Genomic DNA, 25,906 nt, shown 5'->3' with positions numbered 1-25,906 from the left:
ACTACTCTTCAAAAGTTTGTGATTATTAGGCTTTTTTTTAATTCATACTTTTATTTTAATTAAATTGATCAAAACTGCAGCAAATACTTTTATGTTGTTAAAAAAAATCTATTTCCAATAAATGCTGTCCTGATGAAACTTTGACCAAAAGAATCCTGAAAACATTTACTGTTTCCACAAAAATGTCACTGTTTCCTATTATTGAGAATAAGAAATGCATCTAGAAAGATTACTGAAAAATCATGTGACACTAAAGACTTGAGTAATGGCTATTTAAAATGCAGCTTTTCTATCACAGAAATAAATTACAAATTAAAATATATATTAAAATAGAAAACAGTTATCTTAATTGTAATAATATTTCCTGATGTTACTGTTTATACTGTATTTTTGATCAAAATAAATGCCACTTTGGTAAGCATAAGAGATTCTTAAAAACAAAAATAGTAACAACCCCAATCTTTTTAACTATATTGTAGCTCACAGAACATATTGAATAGATTTATAGTGTCATTATGAAACTTGACAGCGCCTGATCACTGTTTGATTTCATACGGAAAAGAGAAGCCTGCTCATATTTTGCAAAACAACGTGAGGATGATGAAAGATTTTTCATTTTTTTGTGAACTATTCCAATAAGCCTTTTCTTTTCATATTTTCTTCACCCGAGGAGACAAAAAAATAAAATAAAAATGTAGTGCATCTTGAACAGTGCAAATGAGGTTACAGTATATACAATGAGCAGAGTTTTCTCTCTTTATATCTGAAGAAATTGACTGCAAGTATTAGTTACCACACCATCTTTCTTCCTGTCTTCAAGCAAACATCCATCTGCCTTCGGCATCATCCAGACCCATTTAGTTAACTGTCACCATGTCCCCATACCAGCTGTGAATCCAAGCTGTGCTTTGGGCCATAATTTGTTGGGCTGTCCCTCTCAGTGAGGTCAGGCTTTTCCGTATGGTGTTTTTAGACTTAACACTCATAGCAGAGCACACTAAGATATGAGAGAATGAAAGGGAACTGAGGATAGAGTGAACACTATTAATATATTAATGCAGATGGTCTTTGCCTCTCCTTTTCACCGTGTGAAAGCCTGAGAAAGGAGAATGGTCAGAGTTCTCACTAGTCACAGACGCTGTGTGTGAGAGAATCAGACAGGAGTACTGTGATTGTGTGGCTGTACCCTAGAGAATGGGGAGGATTTTTCCCACAATTCAGCTGTGAGCTGCCATCAGGGAAGGCAGGTCAACATGGGGGAAATACATTTTAAATGTCTCTGTAAAATATACATGTACAGGACACTCTTAGCAGTGATCTATCATGATTCCAAAGATGGTCACTCTGGACTGTGTAGCACGCCTGATAAGGTCTTCAGTTATCTGGTTCTGTTGATTATGACAATTTTTTTAAATAAAGTAAATGTTAAATGTACATTTACTTTATTTATTTATTTATTTACATCGTATTTATTACATTTAAAAATATATAAAAAAAATATATAGTGAAAACACTTTACAAATATTTGTATTTAATTACAAACTTTGTGAATATTACATAATATTATATAATATTCAAAATATGTGAATATGAATAAATAAATATAAATATTTTCTAGCTAATATACATTTTTTCCTCTGCCTTTAGTAAATTGATATTATAAAACCCAAATATTTCATTTTAGAAACAAAATGTTGTCTATTATCACATTATTATATAAGCAGATCTTTAAAAATGAAAAATTATTGCTGCCCATATATTGTAAAGAGTGGATCATTATATTTGGGGGTCTATGGTATTAAAATGCTTGAAAACCCATTGCATAGGCTATATATTTCAATAAACTGTATTATTGGTGTTTTCTCAACAGGATTCTGACCATAGTGGGGCCAGACTTTGACTTGCGAACACTCAGGGCAGTGAGAGTCTTGCGGCCCCTCAAACTGGTGTCTGGAATTCCAAGTAAGTCATATTAAAAATAAAATGCACCGCAAGCTTTTGATTTCCTCTTCTTTTTTTCTTTCTTTTTTTTAGAGAAATTTTTGTTCATACACTTGCACATCTTGCCAGTCTTTGCATTTAGCTGCTTTTAGACATATTTTGCTGTATATAACTTGTAGCACTTACAGTATTTCCTCTGTGTGTGATAAGGTCTCCAAGTGGTTCTGAAGTCCATCATGAAAGCGATGGTTCCTCTGCTTCAGATTGGCCTTCTGCTCTTCTTTGCTATTCTCATGTTTGCCATCATTGGTCTAGACTTCTATATGGGCAAGTTCCACCGCACCTGCTTCAGAGTCGATAACGGTATGTGAGCTTTAGCATGCTAATGGACCTTGTGGTATCAGTTTATTGTGTTTATAATCACTCATACACTATTAAGTTGCTGTAAAGAATGCTGAGATAGTTTACTGCTGACAGTAATGTTGTTCAATCAGGGGAACAGGCGGCTGACTTTCCATGTGGGTTCGAAGAACCAGCCCGGACGTGTGAAAACGGCACTGTATGTAGGGAATACTGGACCGGTCCAAACTTTGGCATAACAAACTTTGACAACATCCTGTTTGCTGTGCTCACCGTCTTTCAGTGCATCACTATGGAAGGATGGGTGGATATCCTTTACAATGTGAGTCTAATACTCTCGTACCTGTTGCTTTTTGCGTGATTACTGACATAAATTGTTGACTTCCCTCGTGAAAGAGAGAGATGGATGATCATTTAAGATCATGTGGATACACTATCATTCAAAAGTTTGGGGTCAGTAAGATTTTTTTTTTAAATGAAGTAATACTTTTATTTAACTAATTGATCAAAACGTTCAGTAAAGATATTAATAATGTAACAAAAGATTTAAATTGTACATAATTACGTTATTTTACGTCATCACAGAATCCTGAGAAAAAAATGTATCACGGTTTCTACAAAAATATTAAGAAATAATTAGAAATGTTTCTTGAGCATCGAATCAGCACTGTGACACTGAAGACTGGAGTAATGATGCTGAATTCAGCTTTACCAATGAATTACATTTTAAAATATATTACATTTTTTAAAAAGTTAGCATGAAGTTTTATAGTATTTCACAATATTAATGTTTTGACTGTATTTTTGTTCAAATAAATGGAGCCTGGGTGTGCATGAGACTTCTTAAAAAAAAAAAAAAATCTTACCAGCCTCAAACATTTGCAAAATTTTGAAAATGTACAGATTGTATCTTCGGGGAAAACTTTTTCAAAAGGAAATATGTCAACAAAGGACAGAAAACAGTTTGTTACAGCCAGTTAATGTCTCCAACTTAGACAGGTAGAGACTATGTGAGTGACATCTGAAAGTTCAGTCTGATTTTTTTATGAGATGTTTAGTGGCAGATAAATCTGACATTGATGATGCCACATTAATAGACTGATGGATAACAAATTGGTAGCTCATTCAAATCAAGCAGATCCGAGAACGGTTGTAGAGATGAGCCAAAAAAGTCAAAATAGCAAAATAACACATTACAGTGCTCTCATTTCATTGGCTTCTTTTTAAAATAACACTGAACCAGTAGCGGTGGGTACTATGTCCAAATGCTTAAAATTGGAGTTAATAGCCTGAGTTATATTTATGTGACCAACTGAAAAATCTAGAATTAATATTCTTAGTTATTGTGTCCCTGAAACCCTTTAGTACTTTAAGACAATGAACAGTCATAAATAAGCTGCTAGCCTCCTAGCCGCTGTCATCTCTTTAAGTTTCAGCACAGTATCTCTATTGCTTTTCTCGAATCATCGGCTGAATGTCAAATGAAGCACCATGCTGTACAATTGTCTCTGATGTCTAGTGATGCTGACCTTCTTTGAACCCTGTGCTCTCAGAAGTAGCACTACACTGCTGCAGTTATTCACGATCAATAGACTCCTGCAACCTAGGCTACACACCACTGAGTCTAAACAAAGACAAAGATGGTTCACTCCTATTACTTATGAATGGGAGAAACTGCAATGCGCAACATGGCGGATTACTAAATAAAAGAACCAATCGCTGATTGGTAAAGTCATTGAATCACTGCAGCTGCCATTAGAACGGCCGTCGAGTGAACAGACATTCCTTGAAAGGGACTTTGGTCTGAACACTGTGCCACGGAGATATGATTAATTTGCAGTTAAAGTCCGGTCCACTTCTTATTTTGCTTAGACAGGAAGAGTCCATCTGAGTCACATCTGTATGACTAGTTTGCTTTTTTAGATAAGATGTTTAGCGGCGGGTAAATCTGAAATCGATGATACCACAACAAAAGACTGATGGGAAACAAAGTGGTAGCTCTTGGAAATAATGGCTCAACAGATCCGAGAAAGGTTGTATAGTTCAGTAATGTTTGTTTCTTGAACTGATGTCTGAAAACAAAGCAGAAAATACTCAAAACATCTCATGTACTTGGTTCAGTGCCTCAACTTATGGGTGGTATTAGGGACGGGCTGAATATTTTTAGTAAAGCACAAAATATTTTTTACCTTGTCTTTCTCACTAAGTTTTCATTACAGTTAATTTTTGTATCAATCAAAATAGTTCAGAGCTGCAGTCTCCTTTTAAATGCTCCCGTTGAGTCAATGACGCATCAATGATGTATCAACATCTTTGCAACAATTTTGCATTTATTTTATTACTGTAAGGGACTGTTTGTTTTTTTATTTAAGGGGCTACCAGAGGAGTTTTGAGATCTATAGTCAAAATAGACTTGACCCTCCCTTCGCCAGAAATACATTTTTCTATGACCCTCCAAAATGATTGTGAAAAAGGCATGACCCTCCCCAATAGTTTATTGATTACTTCTTTACTGGTTTGCGCTTGGCAAAGATGTTCAGATAGCCATTGTGTTTTTACAACAATGACAAACGACTTAACCTTTGCTATCTCATCTTACACATCACATTCCACTGTTATGGTGGCCATTTCAGTAGATTTACTCACTAACATTATTGTGGAAACACAATAAGCATGGAAACTAAAATATGGTAGTATCGTGCTACAGGGCACATTCTGTCAGCTGCAGTTCTGGCGCCTCAGTCCCAATACTGTAAAACTCGACGTACATACACATCGCATGTTAATGCAGCGGTACAGTTACACTCACAGGACACTGCACTTATTCGCAATCACAAAAGTTCATTATTTGCTCGTGCTTTAAAGCTTTGCCGGGAAAACATTTCATTGACCCTCCCCCTTGACTAAAGAAAGTTGGATAACCCTTCCCTCAACAAAGAATAAAAAGACATGACCCTCCCCTATTTTCTTCCGGTGGTCCATTCCATAAATACCGAACGGTCCCAAAGTTTAATGAAAGGATGGCTCCATCTGTGGATGTGTCTTTAAACATTATCATGTTTCTTTTTGTAGGGTGTTTAGAGTTGGTGCTGCCAGTTAAGCAGTGAATTATGCTCACTTCATTTCTGATCTAGGGGGTTCTGGTTCACTTTCCATACACCAGCATGAATAATCTTTATGTCTAGTTTTTTAATTACCTAGCGTCTTTCCTTCCTCTCACTAAGACCAAAAATATCATGATTAATCACAGTGTCCTATGAAGCTATTAGTGTTGAATTTAGCCCAGCGGTTCTGGAGGATATATAAAATCTGCGGGTGGTCTGCTATCCATCATGGAGAGAGAGAATGTGAGTGTGTCTGAAAGCAAGGAAATATGAATAAAATATTTTTAGAATGTGTCCGAAATGCTAATGTGGACTATATTTGATTGAGATGTTGAGAAGGAGAAGAAGCTGGTCCTTATGGTGGCTTGTCTCGTTTCCTGCCATTTCTTTGAAATCCTGTGGTTAAAGGCCTCTGATGGTTCTGGAAGAGCAATATTAAGGAAAACCCCTCTGACAGGAATCTGTATGTGGGGTGATTAAAGGCATCCGTATGGTTGCGGCACAAGACTCATTCTCATGATTAGTGTAGGAATCCTAAAATCTGGTGGTGATTCTAGTACCCTGGGCAAGATATCTCACACTGTAAAAACATTTTTAGTTTGTGAGTGGGACTGAATGTGTGTACAGGATCAAAAAAAAAAAAACTGGATTGGAACATACATAAATGGATTAGTTTGTGTTATAATATAATTTTTTTATTGTGTTTATTTATTTATTTTTCCTCATGATTGCAGAAAAAGCACTTTTAAAAAGGTATGTTTGACAAAATCCGCTTTGTACGTTCATTTTGCTGTTAGGTTTGTCCTCAGATGGTATGGACAGTGTATATATTGGTTTAATTGAATGATAAAGCAGACATCTGGTCCTTGAAGTGGTAAGCAGCATTCGGAATGACAGGGATAAGATAGACGGATAGAGGCTAATGGTCCTGTGGTTAGCTAAGGGCTATTGCAACATGATACTGCACTAGGCTAATGGAGGAGGCTGGTCTGCTGGGGCTGTGTGTTGCCTTTTGATGGTTTAGTGGAGTAAGGGGGTATTTTAATACAGTTTATTGAGGGAGGGGCAAATATGACTAAGCTGCTACCTTTTCTGTTCTTAATTTAGATAATGCTTTTCTTTTCACTGACCTTTTATATACTTCCTCAGTTCAATGTGTTTTCCTATGATACTATGAGTATGCAGAACTGCACTGAGCTGACTGCTTCATTAGTTAAAGGAGAACTCCGGTCAATTTTAACATTGAGCTAATTTTTTTGTACATTTGGAGTGCTGTCAATACAGAGAACAACGACAAAAATTGGTGTTGCCTACACCGTGTTATTCTATTTTTAAAATTTGCACCCTGTTGACTTCAATAGGGCAAGTAGTAAGCCTGCTTTTTAGCCTCTTAACATCCTTTAAGTGTCATTACAAGTGCACAGAAAATGTAAGTGATTCCTTCTGAGTGAACACGGGTGGATCTGACTGCAGTAGATGTTAGAGATATTAATAAAAACGAAGTTAATTCAGCCAGCGCTCATACCTTTGTTTACATCCTGTTTTCGGTGGAAGGCCATAGTAATCGATTGTCGAGTTCACGCGCATAGGTTTAGTTACCAATGATCACGCGCGTGAACTCGACAATCGATTACTATGGCGTTCCACCGAAAACAGGATGTAAACAAAGGTATGAGCGCTGGCTGAATTAACTTCGTTTTTATTAATATCTCTAACATCTACTGCAGTCAGATCCACTCGTGTTCACTCAGAAGGAATCACTTACATTTTCTGTGCACTTGTAATGACACATCAAGGATGTTAAGAGGCTAAAAGCAGGTTTAGTACTTGCCCTATTGAAGTCAACAGGGTGCAAATTTTAAAAATAGAATAACTCGGTGTAGGCAACACCGTTTTTTGTCGTTGTTCTCTGTATTGACAGCACTCCAAATGTACAAAAAAATGAGCTCAATGTTAAAATTGACCGGAGTTCTCCTTCAATGGAGTTTATAAAAATGTTTTTATACAAATAACTGCAGTCAGAAATGAAGGTTTTGTTGAAGGGATAGTTCACCTCAAAATGAAAATTCTGTCTTCATTTACTCACCTTCATGTCGTTACAACCTCTATCCTTCATCTTCAAAATGCAAATGAAGATATTTTTCATGAAATCTGACAGATTTCTGTCCCTCTATTGAATGTGTATTCATTAAGGGATCATAAATGTAATCCATATGAATCAAGTGGTTTAATTAAAGTATTCTGAAGAGACACAAGAACAAACCTTTCTTAAAGCTACACTGTGTAATTTTTTAAGTTGATTCTTAGCAAAAAACACTTTGTTCTTTCAAAATGATATGTGCTCATTAATGTGTAATTACTTCTACCAACTAATCAAGTATTCTCGTAAGCGTAGAATCTGACATTTAGAATACATACGAGCGAGTCGCTCGAATGGCGGCAGCCATGTTGCGCCTCCATCTTGAAAATACATTAGCCAAAGAGGGACATACCTGGAAATTCTAGCTTTGCCTTTCGCGTTTTTACACTCAGTGGCACCGTGACGAATGCGAGGGGGAGATTACTCGCGACTGCCGGCAGATTTGAAATAATACGGCCACTGTAGGAGTTAAAAAGCCCTCGGAATGGGAGGGGCTTGAAAGTAATATTCAGTTGGTAGTCATAAACAATTTCACCGCTAGATGGGAGAAAATCCTACACAGTGTAGCTTTAAGGTTCATTAAACTCATATTCATGGTGTTCAGTACTTTTTTTTTTTTCACATGGAAAGTGGAAAAGTTTGAAAAATGCCAAAAAACAAACCCCCATAGGGTAGTGTAGTCCATAAAACATGTGTGCTATATTCAAGCCATGCATTATTGTTTGAAGGACAGAATTTAAAGAGATATTTTGTTGCGTTCCACAGAGAAAAGATATACAGTCATACAGGTGTGGAACGACATGAAGGTGAGTAGTGACAGAATTATAATATTTGGCTGAACTATTCTGTTAAAGGTGCATTGTGTAATATTTAGGAGGATCTGTTGACAGAAATGCAATATCATAAACATAACTATGTTTTCAGTGGTGTATAAAGACCTTACTTAATAAACCGTTATGTTTTTATTACCTTAGAATGAGCCATTTTATTTCTATCTACATACACCGCGGGTCCCCTTACACGTTAAGTCGCCATTTTGAAATCGACATGTTTCTATTGTAGCCCTGAACGGACAAATGCGTTTCGTCACTTTGTTGTTCTTCGTGCAAAGAAGCTAGCTAAAATCAGCAAATAAAACACTGACACAATGATGAACAAGTAACAATAATATCCTCAATAACATTGTTTTATTGAATAATTAAGTAAACCTAATTTCTTAATTTATCTTTGTAAAGAAACCTCATTGCTTAACTAGCTACTCTTTGCTGTCTCAGACGATGACATCTTTTCCTGTCGGCCACCGTAACTTCTGTTGGTTGCAATTCGCAACCTCACCACTAGATGCCACTAAAAATTACACACTGCACCTTTAAACAATCCAAAACGGTTGAACTGTATGCTCTTGCCATGTTTCCAAGAAGGATACATAAAATATGAAATATTATGTAAACTGTGCATTTATACAAGTCTAAAAATAGTGATAAGTGAACACAAATATGTGCTGTTGTAAAACAGTGACAAAGCATGGTATTCCTCTCTGACTGTGCAGAAGAGCTTCCATTTGGATGAATTTATGACTTGAGCTAGATGAGGTCGTGGTGAGTCTCTGGAGTGTTCTTATGATATACTCACCAGTCACTATATATCTCATCTCCCTGTTCACATCTTTACCAGGGACAATTCCCTGACAGCGCTTTAACCTTAGTGGAGAGAGAGAGAGAGAGAGAGAGAGAGAGAGAGAGAGAGAGAGAGAGAGAGCTCAGACAGAATATGAAAAAGAATATAATGAGCACACCACTTGAGTTAATACTTGTGCTTTCCTCTTAATGCAACAATCACATCAATTCATATTTCCGCAACATCAAATCCCTAAACAGACAATCCACCCAATCACCCTCATTTGCTAAGCAAATATTTCATTAAAAATACTACTGTGCTTTTTTTTGTGTTAACGTCAGCTGTCTCCTCTCTAATTAGGTCTCCTCACTACAGATTCCAGGCTGAAAAGCAGGGTATATGTATCAAATCAGTGGCTTCTCTCCGGATATCAATATGCTTCCCCTCGATTCCTCATTTTCTAATTTCTCTGATAGGCTTCAATCAGTGCGCAGCTCATTTGCAAGAGTAGCCAGAGAAATGGCGTAATATCTCTGAAATATTCAACTCTGACATCCAGTTATTTTTGGGACATGTGCAATGAATTTTTCAGAACTCTCTGGTTATTTCATAACAACTTATGTTAATTTTACTCGCTACAGTTTTAGACCAGGGACAAGATTCATGAAATATTCTTAAAGGGATAGTTCACCCAAAAATTAGCCCATGATTTACTCACCCTCAAGTCATCCTACGTGTATATGACATTCTTCTTTCAGTCGTCTTGTAAGAAAAATATTCATATTTAAAACCTTTATAAATTAAAATAACTAGCTTCCGGCCAAACAAACATATGGATTCGACTTAAGCCTAAAGCACAACGTGCGAGCAAAATGTCGACTCAAACTGCCTTTAATTTAATCAAATGATCGTTTGTTTTACTCCAGTTTTTGCAGTTTCTTCTACTAAAGCCAGTCATGCTGTAGGATGTTTTGCCACTCAGTCCGGCTGAGTATAATATAGAGAGTTTTAATTAAGAATTGTACTTTCTTTCTTACAGACTTAATATTAATTAAATTGATAAAAAAATACCCCCCCCATAGTTTATGAATCCGGACCCAGGTTTGAATCCAAGCACAGTGATGTTTTTCTGGTTTAACCCAAGACTTTGACTGTGTTTGTGTGTAATTGTATTATTTATGTCAGATTGTGTTGAATGCGTATCTCTGTAGCACTCTAAACAGTAGCGTCTACCAGGTGGCCATGTGATGCTGTGCAGTCACTCAGCTGACAGGGTGATCTGTGTGCTATATGGCGACCATGTTCCCTGGCATTCAGCATTGTTAGTATGATAGCCCTATTGATCAATCTGCTGTTAAAGATGGATTGTGTTTGGATCCACCACAGTTGTGTGCCAAGTCCTGTCTGTTCATGTGTTTTACTGGAAGACCAGACACCTATAAAATAAACTCTTTCATTCGTACTGCACTCAATCTCCTAGTATGTGTGAGGTTGGAAGTGAAATTCATACTGTTGTTGTTTTTTTTGTTCTTTGCGGGTGTCCTTTGTGGATGACATGATTTAATAAGACACAAGTTTGGAAAATAAACATTTTCTTTGGTAGTTTGTAGTTGACATCAGACAGGGTGCATATTGTTTTTACAGTCCGCTGCAATTATGAGTGGAGTGACCGCTGGATGACTGCACTCTTGAGCAATAGCACACTGTTTCTCTGTTTCTCTCCTCCTTAAATGTCCTTCTGCAAACTAGCCTTTCGGTCCTCTGGGGTCCTTGATGAGAGGTTTAATGACAGATGAATGTTCCTAGATCTTAGCATCCAGACCTTGGCTCTCATAGAGATAATCTGATTATCCCGGACACTAGAACTTTACATCAGTGGAAAATTAGAAGCTGGTATCCGTTTTTCCTCATCCTCTGTGTTCTCCAATTATCTGTAGACACATAAGCAGCTTTGTTCCAAAACCTGGTGATCTGCCTTACTTCCTACTGCCTACATGCTTCTAAAGGAGCATCCTAAATACTCAGCCTCATAAATGACTGATTTAAAACAATCTACATACTGTAGGCTGAAGTAAGTGCACCCCACCATTTTCACTCCATGCTGGAGAATTGATTTTCAATTGATTTCAATGGAGTTTTCATGATGTGATTACTCTAAGAAGCATACAAAAAGCATAGTATGCTCAATTATTGGGTAAAATGAGCCATATTGACATACTCTGAACTATTGTACTTATTGATTCTTTTCAGTGTTGAATGACATATACACTATGGGCTCTATCTTGCACCCAGCGGAATTGACTTTGTACACCGACGCATGTATCATTCCTATTTTGCACCCGACGCACAGCGGACTTTTCCCTCGACAGGCGCACGTCGGTAAATTAGGGAATGAACTTGCACTCCCGGGGGCGGTTCAGTGAAAAGAGGAGGCGTGTTCCGGCGCAAACGTTCCCTGGTGCTATTTTGCAGTTCCAGAAAACAATTCCACTTCAAACCAGGAAAAACCTAGTCTAAAGTCAGTGGCGCGATTTCAGTGGTGCGTTCAGATGCTATTTTAAGGGCGCATGCTTGGCCATAATGTAGCGTGTGCGCAACGCGCATACACTTTGATTCTCTCATCTACACACAGACGCAGCAGTTGCCAAGGAAAAATATGCCACATGAGGGAAATCATTGTGGTGTCCATGAAGATGTGAAAAAATAGGCATAAATCTAGCTTACACATTTACCCAAATTATTATACGCCTGTTTAACCGAAGCTAATTTGGGTGGGTTTCTCCCATCCCCATACAATGTCAATTTTCTGTCTTTTACGGCCCTGACGAGAACGTCGGTCTCCTCGGCTGTGAACCGCTCCTGGTGTGCGCCTGGCAAATCCGCCGTTATTATAGCAATATCGCGCCTGCTTTTAAAGGGAATGTGAGATGACGCTCTGATTGGTTTATTGCACGTTACGGCCAAACCACACCTATGAGTAATGTAGCTACTTCAGACCAACCCATTTTAGATCTGCGTCGGGCGCAAGAGTTATTTATCCTGCCGGTATGATAGCAACACCGCCCGAGATCCGCCCACAGTTACTTGCGTTTCGCGTTTGATAATTGCGTTTCAGATCGTTAAAATAGGGCCCTATATCGTTTAAATTTTGGTGTCAGGAAGATTTTCTTTTAAAGAAATGTATACTTTTCTTATTTTAAATATACTGTATTAGCATAGAAAAAATTATTTGAAATTATAATAATATTTCACAAAATTATTGCTTTTACTGTATTTTAGATCAAATAAATGCAGCCGTGTTGTGCACAAGAGACTTTCAAAAACTTATGTTTTTATGTAAATTTATGTTTATGACATTTTTGTTGTTTCATTTGCTTGAATTTATTTTTTTAGTTTAGTTTCTTACTTTCATGTTAGCTTATGATGTCTTAAGCTCTCTAGGTTTGGAACAGAGCAGTAATGTTTTACGTTCACCCAATTTGTAAAAACATTTTTCACCCCCGAAAAACATTTTTCTAGTGTTTTAGAAACTTTTTCTTGGGAGCATTTCCAAAAGATTTTCAAAAGATTTTCTTAACATTGTACAGTCTTTATTTTATCATTTCTTTATTTGGCTTTTTACTGAATAACACAGTGGATAACAACAGGAAAATATTGGATGACAAACAGGGTCATGTAATTGGAATTGAGAAATGGAATTGGAATTGAGAAGTTACAGAGGGTTGGACTTGATGCGACACATTATGACTATGTGTTAAACACAGCACTATGGTTTCAAGAATGTTGAAGGTAATTCCTGATCGCATGGATTCCTTTCGAAATTACTGGACTAAATGTAGCTGCACCTTTTTTTTTCAATTCTAGTCAGTCACCTGGTCATTCCAGTAGTTACCCAATCTAGTCTTACTAATCAATGTTAATGGTAAGGAAAAGGCATTAATATAAACAATAATAATCCCACTTAAATATTAATAATTAAGCACAGAGTTATTCTCAGCTAAGAGAATATACTGTATGTCCCTTTAGAGTCTGCTATGTCTCATTAATGACAATAGGAGTGCAATAGGAAGTGAATCAAATCTCCAACTCTCTTTTGTGGGAGTTTGATTACAGCCTCTATGTTCATACTGTATGGTGTCTCTGAATTTATTTCAGGCCATTCTCATTCATTTTTGTTTCATTTACAGATAAATAATAAGTGTCTAAAGGGTAGAGGAGCCACAGTATAGCTACTAGCCATTTTGCAGATGTGTTTCATAAGTGAACTGAGAAAAAAGAGTATTGTGATCTTACCACATGACAAATAGTCGAAGATGTCAACAAACACAAGAACAACAGCATAAATGCTAGCAGCAAAACAAAAATAGTAACACAGCTTTATTTATTCATGCCCCAGCAGTGCATTGCTCGATTACCATATTTATCACACTATTATTATTCACAGTTTACACATCTTGTTTAGAAATGCTCACAGACATACAAAAAAGACACACACACAACTTTTTTGTGTGAGATTTAGTTTATTGGCAATGCCTATTCAAATGTATTTTTAGTATGTATTTTTTCCCCAAACATTACAGTGCCTGATTTCCTCAGAGTGCACACAATACATTTGTTCTGCCCCTATTATTATCAGTTGCAATAAATACATATTTATGCACATAGTATGTGAGTTGCTAACATGAAATCATGAAATTTATATTCCATCTAAAATGTTAATTGAGAAACTACATGGAATATTTGTATAAAATATTTAAATATATATATATATATATATATATATATATATATATATATATATATATATATATATATATATATTTTTTTTTTTTTTTTTTTTAAAGGTAAATAAACTAACAAATGAAAAAAAAAAAATGTCTCATAATAGGGCCGATTAGTAAATTAAAAAAAATTAAGAAAGAAATCATGGGCATTATTCATCTACGCATGTACAGTGTGCTTATTTTTTAGTGCTTTCTCATTTAAAACTATTTGTTTTATATTTAAAAATAAATATATTGTTACATTTTTGGCTTATATATTTATTTATGGACTACAGCTGTAGTCTCTAATACTCTTGGCATTCTCTCAACTTCTTGCTGTAAAAAACAGTTGGTTTATTTACATAGAAAAGTAAGTAACCTGGTTGCCTTACTATGGAGCCCCTAAAGGGATGGGAGAGTTCTTTCTTTTTTTCAAATCTTTTGCGTTCCCTCGCAAAACTTTTGTGTTCCCCGAGAAACTTTGCATTCCCTCTAGTTTTAAAAAAAACGCTACCAAACCTCAAGGATGGCAATATTTGGCAACGTACCCTGCACTGGACTTGGTTTAGAGTCAGTTCATTTAAAAAAAAACTTTTGCATTCCCCCAAGAAACTTTGCGTTCTCTCACAAAACTTTTGCGTTCCCACGCAAAACCTGTTGTGAGCTCGGACAGACACCTCCTGTTTAATATCCAGCTGTCAGTGGCAGTTTTCAAACAGCTCTGTACGTTAATGGAGCGTTTCATAGTGTTTGAAGTTGGACTCAAATATAAAGAAATGCGGTCAGGGGATATTAAACAGGAGGTGTCTGTCCGAGCTCTCAACAGGTTTTGCGTGGGAACGCAAACAACTTTGCGAGGGAACGCAAAAGTTTTGCGAGGGAACGCAAAGTTTCTTGGGGGAATGCAAACGTTTTTTTTAAATGAACTGACTCTAAACCAAGTCCAGTGCAGGGTAGGTTGCCAAATATTGCCATCCTTGTGGTTTGGTAGCGTTTTTTTTAAAACTAGATGAACGCCATCTGACACCGGGGGGGGAAAAAAGGAGATCCCACTGAAACTATTTCATCTCATTCTGAGGGTGCATGGAACAATGTTGAATCGCCTACACTCCCTTTACAGCCTGAAAACTGTTTTGACATACTAAATGGATGTATAGCAGAAATGCTTGACATTGTCTCAGTGGTTTGGAGGGTTAGATGTTTTCTGTAGGCACTGGATCACAGGTATGTGTTCCCTCGGGTGATAGCGGAGGAATGCTGAATACAGACTTCACCAGATTACCACAGTAATGACAAGAGCATCTGCTAACCAGACATGAGAGACAATGGTTAAGCAATTTAACCTGCACCAATTATTCAGTGCTTCCAGTACAGCTACTACATTAAAGAGATACTTTTGTGCTGTCATCTTTCATTCAGATGCATGCAACAGTAACCGATACAGACTTTTTAGCAGTAATAAATAAATTATAATTAAGAAAAAGTAGGTCAGACAAATTCCCTACAGCGCTGTAATAAATTCAATACTCCGAGGAGTGGAGATGCAGCAGTGAAATTTGGCCCCGAATGCTTTACTGCTCTTGCCAAAAATGCAATTTTAAAGCTAAAGCAAGAGAGATAAAGGGACAGAGGTAGGCACTACGAGCTGGTTGCCGTAGAAACAGCTGTGTAAGAGAGTAGAGGGGGTTTAAGGATTTGTATGTGTGTGCTGAATCAGCATTCTCCTTGATCCCCTAACAATTACAAGACAATATGTGAGAGCAATTTGCAAATAAATGACCACTAGGAGAAATCTTGTCTTTGCATGCCTCATAAACGCTTTGTGAACGGCCCATTGCTGCATAGTGAAACTCTGTCAGTGTCACTCACTAGTCTAGAAGGATTTTCTTCACAGAGCGATTACCAGTAGAGTAGATTGCTTTTCATTTCCTTTTTTTACACTGAAAAAGACTATGGGATCTCACCAAAAAACCAATTATCTGGACAATAAAAAGGATTACAGCTGTATAGATATGGATGTGCTATCGTGAAATTTGTTGAAGAGATTATTACAGGGGTTGTTAGTGAAGGATTTCGAGGCCGTGAGAACTCCCGCAGGTTCTTCTGAGTTCTCGCACTGATGTTTTATTCTCTATGTACCTGTGCTTCTTCTCAGTTTCTACTTTCATTACTTCTGTCTCATTGCAGGCCAACGATGCTTCAGGGAACCTCTGGAACTGGCTCTACTTCATCCCACTCATCATCATTGGCTCTTTTTTCATGCTCAACTTGGTTCTGGGGGTGCTGTCAGGGTGAGTCTGAAATCAGAGTTATTAGTCCGAAATCAGAGTCATTAGTCCAGACTGCGTGGGAATTCCCTGGAATTTAACCTCATTCGTGATTCTTTAAAAGCCTCTTTAAATATTCAGTATTACTTGACTATCTATCTATCTATCTATCTATCTATCTATCTATCTATCTATCTATCTATCTATCTATCTATCTATCTATCTATCTATCTATCTATCTATCTATCTATCTATCTATCTATCTATCTATCTATCTATCTATCTATCTATCTATCTATCTATCTATCTATCTATCTATCTATCTATCTATCTATCTATCTATCTACCTATCTATCTATCTATCTATCTATCTATCTATCTATCTTAAATTCAGTAACTTAATTTGTAGAATTATTCACAAAATTCTAATTTGAATTTAGTTCAAATTGAATTAATTGAATTTCAAAGGAATTCAACTGCTGTAAGTGTTTTTAAGTTTGTAATAATATGTATTTTATTTTCCAGCATGAACTGCCCATAAACATATTATACAACATATGGGTTATTTCCTGAAACATAATGGGCCCTATTTAGCGCATGGTCTAAAGCGTGCGAGCTGACCATCTACGGGACAAAGTGTACGCGCGTTGTGGACCCACCTATAGGCTCACATTACTTACGCGCTCTTTAAATAGCAAAAAAAAATTATATTTCAGTTTATTTCAGCTGCCTCAAAATAGCAACGCACCAACAATGCGCCCGAACACACCTCGTTTTCATGGCGCACAAATGGCCGCAAATTAATTTGCTATTTAAAGGGATACTCCACTTTTTTTGGAAATAAGCTCATTTTACAACTCCCCCAGAGTTAAACAGTTGAGTTTTACCGTTTTTGAATCCATTCAGCCGATCTCCGGTTCTGGCGGTACCACTTTTAGCATAGCTTAGCATACATCATTGAAGTGGACAAGACCATTAGCATTTCTCTCAAAAAAATGACCATAGAGTTTAGATATTTTTCCTATTTAAAACTTGACTCTTCTGTAGTTACATCGTGCACTAAGACCGACGGAAAATGTAAAGTTGCGATTTTCTAGGCTGATATGGCTAGGAACTATACTCTCATTCCTGCATAATAATCAAGAAACTTTACTGCCGTACCATGAGTGCAGCAGGCGTAATGATATGACGCAGCTCCTGAAAATAGTCCCCAGCTCAGTAACTTCCAACGCTCCCCGTGAAAGCAGGTTGTCACGTTGGTTATGTTGACGGAAGGTAGCCTATTTTCAGGCGCTGCGGTATATCATTACGCCTGCTGCACTCATGGTACGGCAGTAAAGTTTCTTGATTATTACGCAGGAATGAGAGTATAGTTCCTAGCCATATCAGGCTAGAAAATCGCAACTTTACATTTTCCGTCGGTCTTAGTGCACGATGTAACTACAGAAGAGTCAAGTTTTAAATAGGAAAAATCTCGAAACTCTTTGGTCATTTTTTTTAGAGAAATGCTAATGGTCTTGTCCACTTCAATGATGTATGCTAAGCTATGCTAAAAGTGGTACCGCCATAACCGGAGATCGGCTGAATGGATTCAAAAACGGTAAAACTCAACTGTTTAACTCTGGGGGAGTTGTAAAATGAGCCTATTTCCAAAAAAAGTGGAGTATCCCTTTAAACAGTGTGGCGCAGGACATGGAAATGATAACCATGTCGGGCTGAAACTAGCAAAAAACACTTGCGTCGCGTTGCATTGCAACGGGTGTATGATAGGGCCCTAGATGGTACAGCATAACTATTTTAAAATAATCAGAATCAGAATGAATAACTTTAAAATAAATCACAAGACCTGTATTCAACTAGTGAAATTCTTCTGTTGTGTTGAATTTCTTTGAATGGCAATTATTAAAGTCTTTTTCCATTTGCACTTCAATTCAATTCAGATTTCAGTTCATGAGTTGAAAGGACCCTGGGCTTGCGGTTTGATTATATGATTATCCGTTCGACACTTGTCTCAATGGAGAGGGACACAAACTTCACATAACTTGCTTAACTAATCATCTGCTATCAGAATGCATTCTCTTGATTGGCTGCAAACATACATTTAAAAATGTACAAATACTAAGTATGCAGTAACCATTTAAACCTTTATATTGGAAGCAAACAAACGGTGTTCCTTTTAAAATGATACCCTCTTAAAGGGATGCCTGTTATAGATATTTGGTGGGCTTATTGTTCTTTTGTAAAAACAATAAATGGGCTTTTCTAAACCATTGAAAGCCCCATAAAATAATATCTGTCCTACAGTTTGGAATCTATTCACCTATAGCTTATGCATGTACAGAGTAGATGCAATGTTAAGTGCAGTAGAGCCCTGCTTCTTATTTGATTTAGGCAGCTCTATTTTGCCAATGTAATGTTGGTCACAATTAGGTTTTTCCTCCATCAGTTGTGATCGAGCCAAAAGCCACATACACTCTCTATAAAACAAATAACACATGCTCACACTAAAGCATCTTTATTTTTCCCTCATGCTTTACCTCTCTTGCTCTCTCTCTCTCACTTTTTTTTGCCTCTTTCTCTCTCACTCACACACTTAAACCCATTGTTTTAATGGAAGGTCTTTGGATGAATGCTTTGTGTGGTGAACTGTAGCTGCTGGTGGGATTAGAATTGATGATTTCCTGCAAGTCCTCAATCTAATGTTTACTCTATTTCACTTAATGGCTCTTCATTTCTGTGTTGCTGTCATGTTTTTTAGGCTTTAGGGGCTGTTTAAAAACACAAAAACGCATATCCCTGAAAACGATGATGTCGTGCACATGCGTATTAAGTGCGTATGGTCAGTCTATAGTGTTTCATTGCATCTAGTGGCCTGCAGAATACAGCGTTTTAGTCGTTACGTGGATCTGTGTGAATGGGGATCATTTTGACAATGGTGTCGTCTGTACCTGGAAAACTCAAAGGAAAAACGTCTCTGCTTTAAGCATATCGTTGTTGTGTAAACATTCCCTTAGTTGACAGATTCATTCTCATGTGGTGATGCTGCCTCTCTCTCTCTCTCTCTCTGTCTCTCTCTTTTTGCGTGAATCTACTGTTTTTGTTCCATGTATGTACAGAATATAGGAGTCACTCCTGAACTTACAATGGCTTTAGTGGATAACTTTAGTGGATAACAGTTTTGGATGTACAAAAACTGTACATATACTACCATGCCATAATGCATTCAGTTTATAAGTGACAGTAAAGACATTTATAATGTTACAAAAGATATTTATAAGACATTTATATTCCAATTAAATGTTGTTATTTTTTATTCATCAAAGAATTATTCTCAAAGAATTGTTATGCAGCACAACGATTTTCAACATTGACAATGATAAGAAATGTTTATTAAGCACCAAAAAAAAAAACATTACAAAATCTTACCGACCCCAAACTTTTTGATGGTAGTGTACAGTACTGTATGTATCAAGTGTTTACACACAGTAAGATTTTAGTATGAAATTATGACAAATTTAATTGCAGACTTTTGTATCTGAGCATAGTTTGAGACATTATTCAGATCTCTTCTGAAATTCTTGAGGAGACACATATGAGATTGAAAAAAAAAACCTGTTTTATATTTGTTTGTACAGTGCAGTTGTCACTCCTGTAAATAACCAAACTCTGTGTGTAACTCTTAATGGTTATAAAGCTGATGAACTTGCCACTGTTTCCCTCAATGCTCATTCACTCCCCACATCCTCTCTCTCTTTGTCTTTCTCCCTCTCTTAATTTGCTCTCGTGTCCTTCAAGTAATCTTATCAGTCACCACTCTCAGTGTGAAATTTATTCATTTAAAGCTGTTTTGAGCTTTAAAGGTGAAACAGACCCCCAAAGACACACATTCTTGAGAGGATTTGTTCAAGTTTTTATAGTTACCACTGCCAGAAAATGTTCCTGTGCACAGCACATTCAAGGACGTGCATGTCTGTGTGTATGGAAGTGACCGAATATTTGTGCAGTTTTTGCTTTTGTGTAGTGAGAGCTCTCTAATGGTGTATTTGTCCTCATGGTAATCCAGTGCGTTCAAGAGTGCTGTGCAGCCCCCAAATTATCACACTTCCAAAGGCTTTCTACAAACTCCTTCTGAAGTGTAAAATGTCTACGCACCACCGGCCACAAAGGATGATGGGAGCAGATTTAATTAGGTTAAAATAAAGCGTTACATAAAGGATTCTCTAGCTACGTCATTCTCCTTGTGCTTTCAAAATGAAGGTATTAGAGGAGATGTTTAAGATTTTGGGGATTTTTTTCACATTGCTGGATTGGCCCAGAAGACTTTGCAGCAGTTATTATGTGAAGTTGTGTAAATAATATATAAGTCTAGTTGTCTATTATATTATATTATATTATATTATATTATATTATATTATATTATATTATATTATATTATATTATATTATATTATATTATATTATATTATATTATATTATGGAAAGTTGGTCAGTTTGTTTGCTTTTTTACCATTAAAGCTCCAATATGTAAAAAATTTTGACCACAAGAGGGCGCAGCTTCCAACAATAACAAAGGCGAAGCTTGATGACGCTATGAAGGAGGTGACGATGGGAGATGTCGTTTTTAATGCGTTTTCACCATCTAGCGATGTATCTATATGGAATTAATGAATCATGATCACGGATGAGGTAATTTATTCGTTTTTGTATTACCTGTATGTCTGATCGTATTATTTTATGTCATCATAATTAATGAACTGCAAGGAACGTGAAATGTTATGCTATATTATCCCGTTACAACTTACAGCTATTTGTCATTAATTCATATCTATTAAAATCATCTTTACTGTAACTATTACGTTACTTGTACAATAAAAAAAAAATTGATTTGCTTACCTGTCTATCAATACACTCGCGAGAGCAGAGTCTCTGTCAAGTCCAAGATTGTCGCGCAGCTCTCTCCATCTCGAAAACGCCTGGCCGATATTTATCCGGGTTTTATTCCTCCGTTTGTCACACAGTCTGCGTGTATCCGAATATGGACGCTTTCGTATTGTTGGCACTTCAATACTCGCCAAAGAGTAATCGTGATCCATAACAGCTATAACCATACAGTCTATGGCAATAACGCTATAACCACCACTTCCGCATTTGACCATGTGATGTTCCAGTGTGGTGGAATATCACATCGTCCACACCGGAAAAAAAGGATAGTGCGGACATTGCGTCACTGAGAGGCGACATTTCTTTTCTGGGACGGACAGTTATTTAAGTTATCTGAAATAAAAAATCTTTGGAGACTTTTGAGATTTTGTAAGTACACAACTGGAGGAAATATATCACACTGTGCAAGTTATTTTCGGAAATTTTATTACAAAATTGTTACAAATTGGAGCTTTAACTCCTCCATTTTTGCCTTTACTAGTTGCTGTAGTGTGAAAAAAATTAAAATTACATTTTAAATGACAAATATTGCATGTACTCTTTAATAGGAGATCATAAAGCGGCCTGCATTCATAAGTATAAAATACACTATCATTTAAAGTTTGGAGTTGATAAGATTTTTAAAGGTCATATTATGCTTTTTCACTTTTTCAACTTTAGTTAGTGTGTAATGTTGCTATTTGAGCATAAAAAAGATCTGCAAGGTTACAAAGCTCAAAGTCCACTCCAAAGGGAGATATTTTATTTAAAGGAGAACTCCAGTCAATTTTAACATTGAGCTCATTTTTTTGTACATTTGGAGTGCTGTCAATACAGAGAACAACGACAAAAATCGGTGTTGCCTACACCGAGTTATTCTATTTTTAAAATTTGCACCCTGTTGACTTCAATGGGGCAAGTACTAAACCTGCTTTTAGTCTCTTAACATCCTTGATGTGTCATTACAAGTGCACAGAAAATGTGAGTGATTCCTTCTGAGTGAACACGAGTGAATCTGACTGCAGTAGATGTGAAAGATATGTATAAAAATGATGTTATTTAAGCCAGCGCAAATACCTGTGTTTACATCCTGTTTTCGGTTGAAGTCCAAAGTAATCGATTGCCGAGTTCACGCGCGTGATCACAGGTAACTAAACCTATGCGCGTGAACTCGGCAATCGATTACTATGGACTTCAACCGAAAACAGGATGTAAACACAGGTATTTGCGCTGGCTTAAAGGAGACATATCATGCTTTTAAATTGTTCCTTTTTACATATAAATCATACATTTGTAGTCTATATAAAGCGGAACTGCAATGCTTGGGTCTGAATTCCTCATTATTATAGCTCCACAGGCCCCTTTTCTACCCCTTTTCTGAGGTGCGTCTCAATCAACCTGTTTTGGTGCGGTCTCTTTAAATACAACTGAGACACTTCATACCCCGCCCCTCTACAGGTTGCAGAGGTTCAACTCCACCCCGTTCAGCCATTTTTGTAGTTTGATAGCAGAGATACGATTATCTAGCGGCACAGAAACTTTTTGTTCACACGTTATTTACAAAATGTCAACAACGGAAGACTTGTCCATCCAGCCTTACATGTTCGAGCCAGAGTCGGAGCCGGAGCGAGATGAAAATGAAGACGACGAATCTGCAGAGCAACGTCTTCATATGGATGTATCGCAATAGTGTGTACTGTATTTACACATGAAACTTTGGTCTTCCGACCTTTTACCACCGTGTCGATTTATTTTGATTAATATGTGCGAGGGAGAGAGAGCAAGACAGCGTCTAGTTTGGAGATGGTGATGTCTTGTTTACACGTTCGCCTGGCTCTGAAGAGAGAGAGAGAGAGCGCGCGCGCGACCAGGTCTCTCTCTCTGCTCGTTCTTTCAGTTAAACATGCGTCCTGACACAAGCGCGGCAGTTCATCTACATTAGACGGTGTAATGAAGTGTGTGGGTTACTACATCCAACAAACGAACATTTTAACTTACCCTCTCGTAACTTCTGCATCCTTTAGCTTGGACTACAAAATTGCAGTGAGAAATAATAATGGCGGATTGCTCGAAGTGTTGGGCCGGAAGTCAATGTCCTTATTTGGCAGTTCCGCTGCAAATACTGTGACGTATTAGTTCACAAAACGTCATAGATAACAGAAAAATCGGAACAGGTTGAAAAATATGACCAAAACAGAATATAAAGATATCAACGAAGCACCTGAAGAGAATAATTTCATATTTTCTGTACTTCTAAACACTCCAAATATACAACAAAATGCATTTAAGGGCTAAAAAAGTGGATTTAGCATGATATGTCCCCTTTAAATAACATCATTTTTATACATATCTTTCACATCTACTGCAGTCAGATTCACTCGTGTTCACTCAGAAGGAATCAGAAGAAAAAAGTGGATTTAGCATGATATGTCCCCTTTAAATAACATCATTTTTATACATATCTTTCACATCTACTGCAGTCAGATTCACTCGTGTTCACTCAGAAGGAATCACTCACATTTTCTGTGCACTTGTAATGACACATCAAGGATGTTAAGAGGCTAAAAGCAGGTTTAGTACTTGCCCCATTGAAGTCAACAGGGTGCAAATTTTAAAAATAGAATAACTCGGTGTAGGCAACACCGATTTTTGTCGTTGTTCTCTGTATTGACAGCACTCCAAATGTACAAAAAAATTAGCTCAATGTTAAAATTGACCGGAGTTCTCCTTTAACAGAATCCACCTACAACGAACGGCTTGTTTGGACTACAAGTTTTTTGCGGATCTTGTGAAGTTACAATGATACTCGTTTAAATAATCCCCGCCCACGGAATATGCAAAAAAGGTGCGAGGCCTGTTTGCCAATCACAACACACTGGGCCAGCTAACCAATCACAGCATATTTCGGAAGGGGGGGCTTCATTGAAACATGAACTCTAAATGCGTTCGAGCCAGACTGGGGAGAGAGGTGCTTTAATGATGTAAATTATGTGAAAAATAATGTGTTTTTTGAACAATCAAGCTTGAAAGCATTCTAGTACACCCCAAAAACGAAGACTTCGTAAAAGGGCATAATAGGACCCCTTTAATGTTTTTTTGATATAGGTATTTTACGCTGTCCAAGGCTGCATTTATTTGATCAAAAATATGGTAAAACAGTAATATTATACAATTTTATTACATTTAAAACAATAGTTTTTCATTTTAATCTATTTAAAATTGAAATTTATTCCTGTGATGTTAAAGCTGAATTGTCAGCATCATTACTCCAGTCTTCAGTGTCACCTTCAGAAATCATTCTAAGATGCTGATTTGGTGCTCAAGAACCATTTCTTGTTATAAACAATGCTGAAAACAGGTGTACTGGTTAATATTTTTGTGGAAAGGGTTGTTTGATAAATTTGGAAGGTCAAAAGAACAGCATTTATTTTAAATAGAAATCTTTACATGTCTCTATACTGTCACTTTTGATCAATTTAACGCATTCTTGCTAAAAAAAAAAAAAAAAAAATCTGACTGACCCCAAACGTTTAGTGTGTTTGAAATATTGGTGTTTGTTGGGGCAGTGTAAGTCCTCATTTGATGCTTTGGTTGCCATGGTGCATACTGTGTCTCTCAAAGTTGTGTGTATGTGTGCGAGGCCCGGGAGGTCAGTTCACCTGTCTGACCACGCTGCTTTCAAAGCAAAAGGCCGTTCTGAGGCCTCATGGAGAGATGAGAGGACTGCCCTGGGGTGGTAGTTTAAGGAGAGGTGGGCAGCTGGGTCATCTTCTCAGTGGGTAGTTGGGCCGCAGGGATCCTGCAAGAAACCAATTCATAGCCATTTCATCTAGATCTCTTTCACCTCACAGTGGCTTTTTGATCTTAACTGTTTGAGCAGCCCTATTAAAGATTGTAAGTACCAAAGATTGAAAGTACAGCTTCACCTGTAGCTTACCGATAAATTGTTGATATTAAAATTATTTTTTGCCTGATTTTAAACGCAACAAGTGAAATTAGGCATCATCGAGTTATAATTTACAGCATGAAAAATGTATAAAGATTATAATTTTGTTTTTAAAGATTCATTTTAAGTTATTAAAATGCTATTGTTACCTGTCATCTGTTTATCCACTTATTTGAAAAGCACCATCCACCATTCCACCCTGTCTGAAGTTTTTGCTCACAGATTTTTAAGTAAATTTCACATGTATGGAATTAAGTAAAATGTACTTAACTAAGTTAACAAAGAGAATAAGTAAATTAAACTTGGCCAGTTAGAGTTTGTTGAGTAATTTCTACTTTGTGTATTGTGTACCCGGCATTCAGAGACCTCAATGCTGGGTACACAATACTCAATAAAGCTAACAATCAGTGGAAAGTTTTTGAATGGGTCATTTTGAGTAAAAAATTAACTCCAGATGTCACAAAACAGCAAGTTATTAAACATAACATCAAAAGCAATGTGTAAACAGTGTAACAGTGTAAATACAACTGGAGAACAGTGAAACAATGCAACCTTATTAATTACTCATACCCCATGGGGTGCATGATGGAAAACATTATTGAAAACATAAACAATTCCAAGTAAAATATACTTATAAGTTCATGCTTTAATTTCTACAAGCTTGAATTGGGTACTAATATAGAAATTACTTTTTTTTATTCTTGCCTTAACTAACTTATTCAATGTAGACATTATATTTGTTAGTGTTTCTCACCACATAATCATTGTTATCAGTGCAGGATATGTTTAAAAGCTTCTTTAGAGAATCTTTTGTGGAGATTAGTTGTGTAACACTTTTAAATTAGTATT

The 25,906-nt window shown here is 36.8% G+C and overlaps 1 protein-coding gene across 1 annotated transcript in view; it reads left to right on the top strand.

Moving 5' to 3' along the window:
* cacna1ba (calcium channel, voltage-dependent, N type, alpha 1B subunit, a) overlaps positions 1 to 25,906 on the top strand; it is a gene marked incomplete at its 5' end in the record, with an annotated part of 113,269 nt that overhangs the window by 28,165 nt on the left and 59,198 nt on the right. The window contains 4 exons of the mRNA XM_081364570.1: positions 1,871 to 1,962; positions 2,152 to 2,304; positions 2,436 to 2,623; positions 16,113 to 16,216. Of these exons, the coding sequence (XP_081220696.1) occupies positions 1,871 to 1,962; positions 2,152 to 2,304; positions 2,436 to 2,623; positions 16,113 to 16,216 (537 nt within the window). The remainder of the gene's footprint in view (positions 1 to 1,870; positions 1,963 to 2,151; positions 2,305 to 2,435; positions 2,624 to 16,112; positions 16,217 to 25,906) is intronic.

The sequence above is a fragment of the Scardinius erythrophthalmus genome (assembly GCF_964197995.2).
Source record: "Scardinius erythrophthalmus genome assembly, chromosome: 5".
Lineage (NCBI taxonomy): Eukaryota > Metazoa > Chordata > Actinopteri > Cypriniformes > Leuciscidae > Scardinius > Scardinius erythrophthalmus.
The sequence above is the reverse complement of the archived record's forward strand: the minus strand, read 5'-3'. Positions and strand labels throughout refer to the sequence as shown.